The 16,102-nt window shown below is 37.0% G+C and overlaps 1 protein-coding gene across 2 annotated transcripts in view; it reads right to left on the bottom strand.

Moving 5' to 3' along the window:
- The window catches only part of LOC124186627 (hepatocyte nuclear factor 4-gamma), a 45,346-nt gene extending 35,056 nt beyond the window's left edge, over window positions 1–10,290 (bottom strand). Inside the window, exons 1-2 of one of the 2 annotated variants that reach the window (XM_046578500.1) lie at window positions 10,089–10,290; window positions 8,267–8,436 (exon numbers count right to left, since the gene is read on the bottom strand). In XM_046578500.1, coding sequence (XP_046434456.1) covers window positions 8,267–8,436; window positions 10,089–10,123 — 205 coding nt within the window. In that variant the 5' untranslated portion in view covers window positions 10,124–10,290. The other variant, XM_046578533.1, reaches the window with a different exon arrangement.
- Window positions 10,291–16,102: the final 5,812 nt, after the last annotated feature.

Here is a 16,102-nt window from a genome sequence, read left to right as displayed (position 1 = left end):
CAAACGTGTAAAAATTAACAGATACGTTCATTATGTTGACCGCGTCTGCTGCTGTCGTGTCACGAGTGCTTTTGAATGTACGTAAAATAAAAAAAAAAAAAAAGTAACAACGAGGAAAAATACGTCACCGTGCACACATCGCACAGTCGAACTTTTATAATCATCCTACCTGATATTTTCCTCATTTTTGTACGAATATTCAAGGTGAAATCTTACGTACAGCTATAACAATTCTGACGTCTTAGAATATTGTTAATTACGCTTACATATATATATATATATATTGTATGTACAGAGAGAAAGAGGTTACAACATTGTTAACGTCTATTCTAAATTTACCGATCGTAAGGCGATAGACTCGATATAGAAATTTTATTACATGTTCTCCGTCGTTTTTTTAACTCTGCACGCAATCGCACTTAATTTATGAATTATGAAACTACGTGCATTATTTTTTCAGGTTAATTAACTCCGGTTGATTAGATCCAGCACGGATTCACTGTTCAACAACTGTCGTTACCTGCATAGACAAACTGGCAGTTAAGAGGTAGTAAAATTGATATTTAGTGTAAAATTGTTGCCTATAATTACGACGTGATGAAAAAACCATAAGAAAAAAAAAAAAAAAAAAAAACAAAGAAAATGATGCAAACTGCGCAAGGCAAGGTAAAATGTGCGTTAAGGTTATGTGGTACCACCATCTTTACCGACCGAGCAAAGTCACCCTTTTTCTTCCTGTATTAAGCAAACAAACGAACGAAAAGGGTTCAAATATCGACGGCGTTTTTTTTGTAGCGAAATTCAGGAAAGTTCCTCGTATCCCGAAAATCTTAAAAAAAAAAAATGCGTGGTTTTTTGACACGTGAACCCTTTTCATTCGTTTGTTTATTTAATATCAGAAGAAAAAGGGTGACTTTGCTCGGTCGGTAAGGGTGGGAGCAATATATTATCTTAATGTACGTCGATTTGACGTATGGTGAGTGGAAAAGATGTTGTAAACTGGACGAAATTGTGAGAATAAGAAATATCGATCGATTGATTGACTCTATTTATGCCCTGGCGAAATTTGAGGCACACGGGTAAGTATATCGTTATACGTATAGAAAGATTGTGAGTTATTAGCAGAGTGCAAGAAAGACCAGAGAGAAACAAAGAGAGAGAGAGAGAGAGAAGAAGAGGTCGCTATGTCAGCGGTAAATTACGTATCTGCACAAAATTTACGATCTTAATGGTTATGTTATTCAACAGGTGGAATGACAATGTTATATCATCAACTTATCCTGCTGCAGCCAAGTTCCGCGGTTTTCGTTTTACGAGCCTCGGTTAATTGGTCGTCAAACATTTATTTTGCAAATGTCGCGGTGCAACCAATTCTGCATAACGTATAAGCTGCAGATATTGACTGGAATTGTTCGCTGCAAGCTCGCTTCGCATTCTCCGTCGTTTACCTACATTTGTCACAGTGTAGGACCTCCTTGCTGTTTTTCAAAAAAGCTTCGAGGATCTGGTCGTCGAACGGAATGCAAAGCTCGAAGATATCGGAAACAACAATTGGGTCGTTATTGTGATAGGCTTTTTTTCTTTTTTGCAGAAACTTTTCTCAAATTATTCGTTATATCTTGTTAGTTTGCGTTCTTAGAATTTGCTCAGATTTTTTTCCAAACCATGATGGGAACGTTCGTTAATTCGTTCGTGTTTACTATTGTTACGAATACCGCGAGTAAAATTGCAGGGATTTTTTTTTAAACAATTTTTTAATCATTTCCAAAACCGATTTTTCAAAATCAATTTTCTATTCTGAGGGAATGCTTTTCAAACTCGATTAATCGACCGACTCGATTGTTTTTCATCACAATCGGTTGTAGTTTTTTATTTTCATCAAAGACGCAATGCAATATCAATTCATACGATTGAAGTATCAATTATCATCACTCTCTTACTTGCTGAGATGCCTATTTCACATAATAATAATATAATTAAATTATCAAAAAACTTTTGGGTCATCGAGATTACATAATGAAATTTACGAAATTTTGGTTTAAAATGCACCGTTTCAAAAAACCACAAAGTGATCGATCAATCGATAAATTTTTACCGATTCAACCGGGTTATTTTCCATTATTTTTTTAGACTCGATTAATAGACGCATTGATTGTTTTTAACCTAGTCGCTATCGCTATTAATTAAAACACAACCGTCAATGATTTATTCGAATCGAAGCAACAGAATCGCTCGTTGCAAATGAAACCGACGTTTGATTAATGGGGAAGAATAGGTGTAATTATACGAATGAGTAAAGATCTTGGAAAAGCTCAATCCCACGGTATTTTCATAAACAGAATAATCGTCATGACATAAAGATAGTCCGTCTTCTTCTTCTTTCCTCTCGTCATTTTCCTCGACAAGTTTTTCCCCTCGATACCCTGTTATCGTCGTTGTTATTTTCGCATGACAAAATACGTGAGGAATACCGTTCTTCAGCTTATAACAATATAAACAGAGTAGAAGAAAGCTGAAAGAAAAGTTTTATACCGCCCCTATTTCCACATACACGAATACTTGGCTCCTGCATATAATATTATTTATTATAGGGGTATAATATACGAGCTGGTTCGGTTCTATCGACATTTTCTTATCTCTTATCCTTAAAAATATTGACCCAAGTATGACTCGGCGAAATGAGCACAGCACGCACTCACGTACCTACACACACACACACATATTACATATACGCATGAAATATTGTAAGAAGGTTTGTTTTTGGCCGCGGTTTGTAATACGTGTGTTACATATCTACGACAGAGCTTGACGCCACGCTGTTACAACAACGGTAGCTGAGCGCATGTCGGAGGAACACAAACAGATCGCGAGCACACAATAAAGAAACAGACTCGTCTTTCTCCACGCTTATAATTGCTTTCGCTCGACATACCTAATCGGAAATACCTAAGCTATCGAAAGGAAAACACAATTACGGATCGGCAGTCTGGAAAGGCGATGGATGTGTCGGTGTGGATTTAGGCCTCGAATATGCTCCGCAATCTACGAGCTAATCGTCGGATGACAAATTTAAACCAAACAGTTTTACGTATGTTGTACGTTGTAGGTACGTACAAATGCATACTATGCGTGTTGAAATTTAGTCGAAACGAATTTATCCAACGTCATAAGTCGTAGTAAGAGGGATTTCGGAGGGAAATAATCAGTGGCAAATTGAGCATTTATCGAATTATTATTATTCGAGAGCTACGAAGACATTTTTGAAAATTTCAGATAGATTATAGATACAATCGATGTTGCTTCGCTTAAAATTACTTACAATATGACGAAAATATATCAGATTTGTTCCGTTTCAATCTACGATGACTAAACGTTTTGTATAGAAGAACGATTTCTACGAAATTGACCGAGACGGATTTTATTTGATTATTTATTATATTTATCAGTTGTTGATCACGATCAATATCGGTTCAATGTTCTCAAATGAAATATCGAACGATGCAAACATGATTGAGAAGAATGTATTTCGGGAAATTTGTGGAAATAGTAATTTGAACAAAGTGAACCATTGCATTTTGAAGAGAATTGATTTTATTAAGAATTTGGAAACGATTTGAAATGGTCAATCATTCATACGTCCAAGCATTTGTTTAAAAGTCCAGAAATTTCCATTCTTCTATTTAAGAAAAAACTTCCCGCTTAGCCTACGGATGTAATAACTGGCTAAACACGTAATTTGCGACCATTTTGCAATTGAATAACAAATCAAAGTTAGCTATTTTTGTATCACCGATTCCCATAACAATGATTTTTCGGAAAAAGGATTTAACGATTCTAACCTCAAACCCTAATAATCGGAATAATAAATGGCGACCTAATTTTCTTCGCTCATTCTGCAGCAGAAGGATTATTTAAGGATAGATGAACATGACAGACGAAAGTTAAACAGGTAAAATGAAGCTGATCAAGTTGAATGCGAATGAAAAATTGCTCTGTGATCTAGATAAAAACGTTCTAACGCTAAGTTTCAATTGTATACGCCTCGTCGTTAACAGCGTCAGATAAATCACAATATTCCATATTTTCTCCTCAATCGCGGAAACTTTTACAACTAAATGTAACTAGATTAGCTTCAGTGCCACTAGTGAAAGTCACGCGGTACTCCTACCCTTACCGACCGAGCGATCGACCGTCGAAATTTGAACCCTGTCCGTTCGTTTGTTTATTTACAATAAGAAACGATGAAAAAGGGTGAGTTTGCTCGGTCGATAAAGGTAGGAGAGCTGCGTGACCCTCAAGCTCTGTTTTGTCACGTTCTTTTTCCAACAACTTTTCAATCTGACCGTAGTACTCCTACCCTTACGAACCGAACGATGCAGCGTCGAAATTTGAACCGTTTCCGTTCGTTTGTTCATTTAATGTAGGATAGGAAGAAGAAGAGTGAGTTTGCTCGGTCGGTAAGGGTAGGAGTACTACATAACCTTAAAGCTTTGTTTCGTCACGTTCTTTTTCCAAACACTTTTTCAATCCGACTGTACACCCCAAGCTTCCCTAATTCGGTCGTCGGGATGAACGTAAATCAAACTCGAAATTGGACGTACAGAAGTGTCGTGCATGCGATTGAATGCGCGTTACATCACGCAGTATATCAGCAGCAAATAACCGCAAACTGCAGTACTTGGATTATGGCGCACATATAATATGTAAGATGCGTGTCCACCTATGCGGATGCAGATATTTAATGTGCGGCATATGGCCTTGACCCCTCGATCCGCAGCTTCGATGATGAAATAATCTATTCTCGATGTTTCTCCGCGTATCCGCGAAAAGAAGAGAATGCATTGAAAAATTCGATCTTTCATCGCGTTTCTCGACTGGATTATGTAAATAATATGCTATAATCAATCAGCGTGTAGCAATAATTGTTTGTTGTTCCGCAATTAATGATCTTCTTCTTCATCCTAGTCTCGCAATCAAATCCAATATCTGTATTTTTATCCTTTCGAAGCATTATCTGAGCTAAAAAAAAAAAAAAAAAAAAAAAATTAAAAAGAAAACCGTAATAGAACGTAACTCCTCAAAAAATATTCAAACCAATTTTCAGCAATTTCTTTTCGTGTTTTTGTATGTACGTAAGCAACCTCCTATTTCGAACGATCGATACCTACCCATAAGGTCATAATCACTTCTGTAGAATTGTTAATGGGAATGATTATCGCGATCCATTGATGAAAACTGAACAGTTCATTCATCGCGGTGTTAAATTACACACGAGACATTCTTACGATTTTGCTGTTACTATTTCTTTCGCCGTAAATACGTTTTAACTGTCGATATTTGAAACTTTCGTTAATAGTTCGTCCTTTTCTGAAGATTGTCAAAAAGATTTGGATAATCGAGCTTTTTGTTTCGATCATTCAAAGTCACTCTCTGTACAATGGGGTAATTTATCTTCTATTGTTCGAAGCAGCTTTCAAATTTGTAATGTGGCAAAAGTTTCAGAGTCTGCTAAAATTGAGAAAAATAAAAACGACGCGATCATGAAATCGGTATTGAAATTCTGAAGCTAATAAATGCAATTTTTGGGAACTTTGAAACTGGACGAACCGCGATAAAAAGACTCGAATATCCTGCATGACTAGAAGACATTTGCTCGAAAGAAGAAACAAGGACACAAGTAACCTGGTGTATTATTTAGAACTGCTATTATCACTTGGAAAAAATTTCAACGAAATTAAAAATGGTGGTGAAATCCAAAACCCACGGATTTGGCATGGAACGCCCTGTATACAGTGTCAACGCAACGATACGATTAATTTTCCTAGCCATTATCGACTTTTAGCGTTCTTCATAGATTTTTATATCCCATGCATATTTCTGCAACAGCATCAGTTTGTCTCAAAACGTTTTGCGCTGCTTCCAAAGCACGCGACAAAACTTTCCGCCACTCTCTGTATCGATACATGTAATTTCACTCGCATCGTTATGCTGCAAACCGTATAACGTATCGACGATGGCTTTTTTTCAATTTGTTATCGCACGTATTGAGAAATGATAACTTGTATATATATATATATATATAATCGCCTTGCGACAACCTGAACCACAAGTTATGCATACATTATAAATACAGTGAGCGTTTTATTATAACCGCAAATTAACCAGCCGCCAGGCTCTCGGGTTTATTTCCCAATCATCCAAGTTGCGCGGCAAAGGCAAAAACGTGATCCATAATGATTTTCCATACGGAAATTATCCCTTAACCCGCGATCTTGTTCCGAAATTTTATCGCTTGTCGCAAATGAAACCGTGATGAAAGTCGTATAGGTCGATATTTTTAGGTTGGCCAATATTTCTACGTCCTGAATTTCACGCGTGAAACAATTTCGATCATCGAAAATCGTATGCAGCAAATAATCAAAAGTCTGATAAACCAATTTACTTTTACTTGATAGGCTAGGCGGATTCTAGACCACTAACAATTTGCCAACTCTCAAAATCGGCCTACTGCGCATTCTGACCGCACATGTTTCAAATTTACCGCTTTTGCGCATGCGCAGTAGTGAGTCGATTTTGGGACTTTGAAAATTTTAGCTGGTCTAGATACCGCCAAGCCTATCTAATATCCTGCTACTTTATGGACCGATAAAAAATCGTGCGTACGTTAAGGGAGCTTTCCAGTGTGAAATTTTCAAAAAATCGATTTTTTTTTTTTTGCTTTATCGAATAGTATACACTCTTCCGAATATTCCCTGAAATTTTCATGCCGAAATTCAGATTATTTCGGTTACTGTACAGCATTTTTTGGAAGAAGGCAACGGAGCGCTACAGCTGCCGCGTCGGCCGTCTGCCCGTGCGACTGTTATTTCTATTGTCTCGTTCCTACCTGCACGTACATGAACTTGGCTCGCCAATTGCCGAAAATGTGAATTCGGACTATTGCATAATTTGCCGTTAATTAGCCGTAAATTAGTCGCGCGACTTATTTTTTTGTCGCACTCAATTTTCAAAAAAAAAGCGGATGGCGTGCTAAATTCTTGAAAATCAATCAATCACTGCGTGTGGCAACTAGCCCCAAAGCACGTATTCTGCGGCAAGCAGATAGTAGAAATCGCTACGCAGTGTGCTGTGTGCACCTTCAATGAAGGTTACGACCCAATTTTAAAAATTTGGAAGACGATGGGATGCACGATAGGGCCGAGCGCCGCAGATTTCGCCGCTAAGTACAAGAATGCGCGCATCATCCAAGCAAACCGCCAGGCGTCCCTGGATAGCAAAGAGGCGAGGACAGCTCGTCGGACTGAACAATCCATTGAGCACGATCTTTTCGAAGAAGCAGAAGGGATATTGTACGGACCTGGCATCGCTGATTGACCGTAAGTAAACGATTTACCTAAAATTTCCTCACTTGAAACTTTGAACGCGTTTTTCTCGAAACAGCATTTTTCAAAACGGTGTCCAACTTGGAGGGCAGAGTTTTAAAGCTATCGAGTTGAATTTTTTACACAATATTCTTAACGTCATTGTTTATCGTGCTATGGAAGCTTTTTTTTTTTTTTTGACATCTTCCTATTTTTTTGTAAAAAAAACTGCCAAAAAAAATGCTAAAATCGATACTTTTTGTTCAAACCGGCGCCATTTTTGCAAAAAAAAAAAAAAAGAAAAAAGCCTCCATAGCACGAAAGCCAATTATATACCGATCAATAATCTTTTTGTGTTTTTTGTTTCAGATCAAAATTGTGACCCCCAACGTGGACACCACATCCAAGTGCATTTTCTGCAACAATTGTTTCATCATTTTTATAGATATTAATTAATAAATAAATCGATCTTTAAAAAATTGTTTAGTATTCTTCAATACCCAATTAATATACAAAAAAAAAACCAGACCGATTAGATTATTTTTTCTTTAAAAAAAAAATCGCGAAAAACAGCGATTTTTCGGGCTGTCACACTGGAAAGCTCCCTTAAATTGATTGCTGAAATTCGTTACCTAACCTAAAAACATTCGGCTATACGAGTCGTATCAACGTTTTAGTCCCTGGACTGACAACATTGTTGAACGATCCTGCTTTAGAGATTTCATTACTGCAATTGATGGCTGGCAAAGTGTCAGAATATGATGAATTTGCAAGGTCATCGTTTTCCGGGTCTTTATTACCGGTTCTCTGACGGCCAAAACTCGTACCTGCATCGAATTTTATCGTCTGGCGATGATCGTTCGACGAAGACGCAAATCCCGGATTTGGAAATCGTGGAAACTCACCGTCCCCGGAAGCGGAGGCGTGGGGATAGGGATGATCGGTATTTCCTTCACCGAAACGATCGATTTGAGGGCCGTTACGGATCGGCACCAGCTTCTGAATCACGTGCCCATCCATCTTCATCCGGCAGTCGTCTCCTCTATCATCTCGAGCCCGGTGCGAACCTCTGCGACTGTCGAAATACATTAAAAAATGGAGGTCTCATCGGGTTCACGAAGTTAACGATCAACGTTGTTGATTTGCCAAAAATAGACATTTTCAGTCATTTTATTTTTATGACACGCAAGTCCTACGTTTAGTATTTCTCCAATTATTCCCTTCCCAAGCTATGAAGATGTCTCGTTGGAAATAGAGAAGCGAAAGCTTTTACGTATATCGTTGTTTCGTTGCAAAACGCTCCGAAATTATTGAAAATTTTTTATCGACTGCTGTAAATAAAAATAAAAAAGAAAAAAAAAATCCTTTTCGGTACAGAAAATAGTCTCACGAATAAAATGAACCATCGTAAAATGGAATCGGTTGAATCTACTCGATTTTTATACAATTTTAAACAAAGCATCAATATCTAAGCTTTTGTTTGTAATTCTGGTATTTTTTCGTCACTCAATTTACGACCACATCTTTTAGTAAATGAAATGAAAAGTAAATATTTTTGGCCAACCAACCTCCTTAATCTTTATACAGCTTTAGTTCTCGAACAAAATTATTTATATATTTAATTATCTATAATAACGTTAATTTTATTCGATAATTGCACGGATACACGGATTATTTTATCTATTCAAAATTATCGTAAATCATTTCGAGATAGATTTATCCCAAGTATATGTATAATTAGGTATCAATTAAACGCGCAGTCTTAATCAGTTTCTCGATTCTCGACTACACACATACATTATACGTCTCTAAGTTTGATTTGTAAAAATATTCGTTGATTTTATTTTACAATTAACCTCCGCGATCTGCGTGATATATAATTATATAATGCACCTATACACAATTACACAAATACAAACAAGCTGCACGTAACAACGAGATGTGAAATTCGAATACGCATGTGAAACTTTAAAACTGCCAATACGTGATGATTATTTATACTGTTTGTTGAACCGTTAGCCAGCAGTTGTTGCATAGATTCCATTGATAAGTCAGATTATCCAGGGTTTCTGAATGCCTGATAATTGGCTATACACAAGATAAAAAAATAAATAAACACAGATGTTTGAATTTACCAAATATGATATGCAGATAAGATATTTAGTCAAGTTCAAAAATCTTGTAGTTTCACTTGATAACGCATAAATCATACTTCGACGTAAAGTTTATCAATTCTCCCAGGCGTTTTAATTAGGCGTGATGCCACGTGACCGATTTCAGAGTATTCACTAGAATCCATATCAAGCCTTCGTAAAACTTGGAATCGATTTAGAATTTCTCATAAAATGATCTTGCCATTGTATAAAAGTGCGCTCTGGTCAACTAACGCTGAAAAAACATCGCGCAGATTTTTAATTAAATTATTTCCACGCGAGACGGGCTTTGAGGTTATGTTCAGCAAATTATCCGATTATTAATCAATGCGATAATTCATCGGTCCCAAACGATCCGAGCTTACGTCCTAACATCAAATCGATCACGTCACAAGAAATTTCGAAACAAATCGAGTGTTGTAACGAGACAATGAGAAGAATTCTCACAAAACGAGAACTCTTGAACAGGTCACGTGACACCAAACTCGATGCACTTCGAGAGGAGGAAAAATTCTGGAAATCTATTGGACGGGGAGGGGAAGGGAGGGGATATGAAGGGGGGGGACAAACCTACCCTTGGTTTCGCCACCAGGCTGCGCCCTTTCCCATGAAGGCGAATCTTGTACGGCGAATGAAATTGGCGGCAGGTTTTTTATCGACCGCAGGGAAGAAAGGAAAAATTGGAAATAGGCGACGACGAGTGCACGTACGATTTAAGGATTATTTATCCGCGTGTATGCAGAAAGGTTTAGTTTCGTTCGTGAATTTACTGAAACTCAACGCCGCTCAAAGTCCGCGCTGGCGGAAAGCGTCGCCGCTACTGTAGATCAGGACGCGTAACGTCGCGTCGTCGCCGCGATAGTTCTCCAGGCCTCGCGTGCAAGCCAATACGAGTGCAGGGTATCTTACTGGTGGACACATAGTGCGGATGGTGATGCACCGGCATAGAGTAAACGTTTACAAAGCGGTTGAGAAAAGCCGTATAGCCGGTACAGCGCAGCGATGCCCGCTAATTGTAAGCTGAAATTAATCGATGCATCCATTGTTTCGTTTTTTTTTTTTTTTTTTTTTTTGCTATGGTGCATTTGAAACAAAAATTTCGTAAATTTTAGTACGTAGTCTTGATAGTGGAATTTGATAATTTTTTTTGATAATTTATAGTTTCATTGAAAATATTCATTTATCAAACTGGTACTTGGCAAGTAAGATATGATACTCTAATCACGTAAATTGATATTGGATTGCGTCGTTCATGGAAGTAAAAAACAAAAACCTATTGTGAGGAGAAGTAATCGTTTCGTGCGATTAATCGGGTTTGAAAAATAATGAAATAGATTATTTTTGGTCAGGTTTAATGTAACAACTCGTTGCATCATTTTTGGCGCGCTATTAATAACGAACCCGAGGGGATATTTCAGATTCACTGCTAATTAGGTGACGAGCGATTGCAAGATTTCAATTATTTCACGCGATACCCAAAAATTTTATTCGGTTTCATCATGCGATCACAAGCGAAATTTTGAAATTACATAAATTTCGAAGATCTTCGGTCATCTCGAAGAACTCTCGCAGTGATTTCAAACTACTTTCACCGATGTGATGCGATTATTTGGTCAAGCTCTAAATCATCTGGGCCTTGATTTCGAACTATTACAAACAATTTTCCAGCGATTAAAAATCATTTTGAAACGGTTTATTTGTAGGACTTGCCGCGTGCAGAGTGGCTTGCGATTTTTAGAACTGAATAGATCCTCGCGAAAAAATCTCGTGTTAGTATCGCAGAGATGTGAGACGCACTTTTTGGAGATTAAAACCGAGCTCGAAATTTCTCCTTTGGAAGTGACTGGACTTTATTTATCTCCTTACCGCATGTGACGAACTTGTCATTAATTATGACAAAAAAATATGCAGTTGGTCAATAGAAATTTTATTAGACTCAAAATAAAATTTTATATTAAAATTGATATTTATGCCTGTTTAATTGTTCAACTATTGAATTGGCATAGCATACACTGAAAGCGATAAATTTATAGATAATTTATTTTTATGTAAAATGCTTCCAGTGTCAAATCCGAATCACTGAATTCGGCTCTGTAATACTTGGAATTTGAAAAAAAAACTGTGAAATCTTGATCGTCACGTCGTTCATGTCAAAAAAAAAAAAAAAAATTGGAATTTCGAGAATGACATTTTCAAATTGGACGTAATTAACAGATATCTTTCCGCGAGGACTCGTTTTTGACACCCTTGTAGATCACAACGTCGTAATAACTCCACTTTACCGTCGGTTAATCCAACTTTGCTGCGTACAGAAATTATAAATATACGTATAATATAAGTATTGTAGCCATAAAAAGTGAAAAACTTATCCATCCCCGAAACTTGCAGGATCATTTCTTAGCGAGTCTCACCGAATTCTTCGAAATTTTCCTCACGCGCGAGTAATATTCTCTAATTTTTTTTTCCCGCCTATGGTATGTAACACGACCGTGTTCAATGTTAAGTAAGCAATCAAAAATAAAAAAAAGATAAATGAAAAACGCATGATTCAAATGGGAAAAAACCACGGAAATGAAATTCGACCGAATTGCGGAAGTGAACAGCAGAAAATCAGAATACAAAAATTTCCACACAAAATTTGAGAAAAGCAAAGGCAGTAAAAATATTCGAAAAAATACTAAAGGAATAAAAAACGTGATACGAGTATATGTATAATATGTACCTTACGTACATATGTAATCTATAATTTGCAGCAGGCGATGTACATATAATGTGTATAACTATACGCAATATATTACGACAGCTGCACGACCGATTTTATAATCAACCGGAAGTTGACCTCGCAGAACAAGCGCGGAAACAGCATCGATTTGTCACGTTGTCTTTTTTTTCCTCATTTTTTTTTTTTTTTTTTTTTTTGCACCGTTTCAAGAAATTACCTCTTGTACATATACAAGTATATATTTATAATATTAAAAGTGCGTGTGTATGGTATAATGTGTAACTGCGCTTGGTTCGAACATTAAAAGTACATAATTGCAGCTTGTCACGAGTCACAGTGAATATAGAATATCATACATACAATCTGAGTAGAAAAAAAATTCACCTTAGAAAAAAATGATTGCCGTAAAAAAAAAAAAAAAAAGAATTGAAAAAAGTGCAATACCCTGAAGTACGCGTAATGTAGAGCGGATCGTTCCGTTGCAATGATACGAGGAAAAGTGACTGGCCGGCACCAATGCGGCAATAAATAGTCGTGTATACATATATACCAACACGTATATAATATACAATATGTGATGTATAATATACAGATGTCGTGCATTAACGAGTTTAACACGCAGAACTGTTACAGGCTCTTTCTACGTACCTGTAATAATGTCACCTTCTAGTTTTATGTACGGACAGGCATACACACATTTAACGGCGTTTTGCAAATAGTTTCCGATCGAATTAATATACGGTTTATATAATATACAACTGGCATGTAAGCCGCCTGTTGCTGCTGCTGCTTATAGACGGTATAATTATGTTTTTCACAATTCTTCCACATCGGTGCTCTCGATTTATGTTTATTATATACCCTGATATAATATATATATTTATATATTGTAAATCGACTCGAGGACGTCGGTGTGCTAAAATTAAATTAATACCACTCGCGATTTGCACATTTGTATTTCATTACCGAACGATCCTGTTAGTGGGTAAGAATGTCGGTTTATTATTTTACATTCACTTTGCTGAAGATTGATCGATGGAATTTAAGAATCCAGAAAGTCTCACTGGAGCTTAACTTGCATAGTTGAAAAAAAATCTATTGTATTAAATAGAAAAGTACCCGCGATCCGGACGATAAATTTGAAACGCAGAATTTCTAACTATTTGAACACCGTTGTTATAAAAACTCCAGAGAAAACACATTTATTCTATTTCTTTGTTTTTGCCGATTGTAGCGAAAATTAATACCTCGTTCTATTCACAAATGAATTTCCAATTAAATATCATGTCGTATGGACTTTCAGATTCGGTTGGTGGAGAAAAAAAAAAAAAAAAGGAAAGAAAGGAAAATACGATCATCGTATTATACGGTAAATAGGACATTGTATCGTTAACCAGAATTTAACTTCGACGATTAATGTGTGGAAAGATAATTTACAAACAAAGTGGGCTCCTTTGTTTCATAAGAATCGATCGAGCAACGTAGAGTCTTCGGTGATAAAAAAAAAGAAGAAAAAAAAAATAACAAATTGCCGACCAATTTTGTTATCGTAACAACGATGTCTATAGTTTCGATTGAGTGATTTTAAAATTTTTTCCCCGTATTACGGGGAATTATTTAGTCGAATGTATAAACAATAGATTAGCCCGAGTGGCGCTCTTCGAATCTTTATTTTATCACAGTTTTGTTACAACAGTTTATTGACACCAGTTCCTTAGACATGTATCATAATTTCACCGAAGTTGTTGAAAGTGTTTTTTTTTATTCTTCTCCTTTTACATTTAAATATTCTCACTTTAAAACAGGCGTGGCGAAGAGCGCAATACGGTTGACGTAAATAATTTTTGAGACCGATTTTAACGTGACTGCACGACGATTACACGCGTTGCGCGCGCAAGACAGCTTGAAACAGCTCTCTATCGGCCATAGAGCCTTATCACTAAAAGGCAAGGAAGCATTATTTGTTCCGATATCGAGAGAGTCTCGTTGGAAAGTTAATCGCCCTGATATACTGTCAGAAAAGTTCCCCCACCCTGAAGCCGGGACCGATAACCGAGAGCCGGTCGCTAAACCCGGCTCGACGGGCCCAAAAATGGGCCCCAAGTGCTTCCGGCGGACGTTGAGATGACGATGGATCCGAGGAGTAGAGGAGGGACTTCGGGACTCCGGATGTCGAGTGATTTTCAGGGAATATCCTGACACGTTGAAAACATTCTTTGTGACTAACTATGCGCTCGGAATTTACCCTGAAAATTGTACAAGTTACGATTACTTGCGCGATACTTCAGCCGTCTGTATAAGACTTTTCAAGGCAGTCCGTATTTGAACGCCAATGAGTATCGCTTGCTCGTGCATACGTGATTATTGTCATGCGAGATATTCGCCCGAGGTTTGTAAAACTCCGCCGGAATTGGCGCAATTGTTTACAGTTGCCGCGAAACTAGCCAACGCCACATCGAGAATCGTCTTGTGTCTCATCGCGATTTTAATGGTGAATAAACGGGACAGATTTTCGCTGTTTTTAAAGATTGAAAACAACGCGTACAAAGGTAAATTTATAAAACATCCAACGTTCGCCTCGTCGTATTGTTTATACAATTTACTGTGCAGTTGTTGTTTCGTTTTTCCTCAATTTTTTTTTTCCCCCTCTTTTTTTTCACAACAAATACGTCTTTGAGCGCCTTTTTGCCGCGGACATTGTGATGAAATGCGTCTTTTGTAATCAAACCGCGACAGCGTCGCTTCTTCTTGTATATAGGGCGTTCCACGACGTCTCGATCAAGATTCTACGCCGATGTCTCCGATTGGCTTTATCATTTTTTGTATCAAAGTACGTGACGAAAAATGTAATCGCAATTTTTACAGACCCAGCGTATTTAAAGTATCATTATAAAGACTTGAAAAAAGAACCGACCTTCTAAAGTCTTATAAAATACAAAACAAAATTCTTCAAAAGATAAATAAGAAAAATGATTGAGAAATAAATAGTTATTATTGGATTGCATTTCTGACGTAAGAATGAACAAAAAAGCTTGTTATAATATGGGCTAAAAAATATCTATTCAGAGAGATAATATAATAAGCTTTTATCTTCATTCTTATCTCAAGAATGTAATCCAATAATGATATTTTTCTTTTTTCAATAATTTTTCATACTATCTCTTGAAGTTATGAAATTTCGATCTTCTAATAGGTGTCAAACATTTTTTTGTATTGTGAAAGATTTTTCTGAATCTTTCCAGATTTGAGAAAGTCAAGTTTATTTCTTCAAGGTTTTAAATATTACTTCAGATCCGCTGGTCGCAAAATTTTGAAAAGAATTGCGATTGCGTTTTTCGTCTTGTACTTTCATAGAAAATATTATCAAGCCAATCTGAGACATCGACGTAGAATGTTGATCGAGATGTCATGGAATGCCCCATATGCTTAATACTTAATACACCTTACGGACTATTGTGCTATTAACAATAAGGTTCGATCTCCGTGGTATTTTCAATAGGCGTTGTACCAGCGCGTCCTGCGTCGGTGCATAAAGACACATGTTGTTGCAAATAGACGTCATAAACGTGTGCTTTGTATACCTGCAGTAGCTGACTTTGAAGCGACGCGTGTCCAATTAACCGCGTCCAATTTCTCACCGCAGGCGAGGCAATAAATTATCTTGTATGATTGACCTGTTGAGCCATCCGGTGTGTGCGGTGGTCATATATTGCGTCTGGAACATCAAAATGGTAGGCATAATGGCGTCGTTCGGATTTCCAGGATCTAGAAAATCCTTTTACGTGTCTGTAACTGACAATAAAATATCAGTGACAATTTTTTAATCGATTGTCTGTTTCGAGCAAAAATTTATACGAATACCATTC

The sequence above is a fragment of the Neodiprion fabricii genome, chromosome 1, assembly GCF_021155785.1.
Source record: "Neodiprion fabricii isolate iyNeoFabr1 chromosome 1, iyNeoFabr1.1, whole genome shotgun sequence".
Classification (NCBI taxonomy): Eukaryota; Metazoa; Arthropoda; class Insecta; order Hymenoptera; family Diprionidae; genus Neodiprion; species Neodiprion fabricii.
Note: the sequence above shows the minus strand (reverse complement) of the source record. Positions and strands in the feature narration are given on the sequence as shown.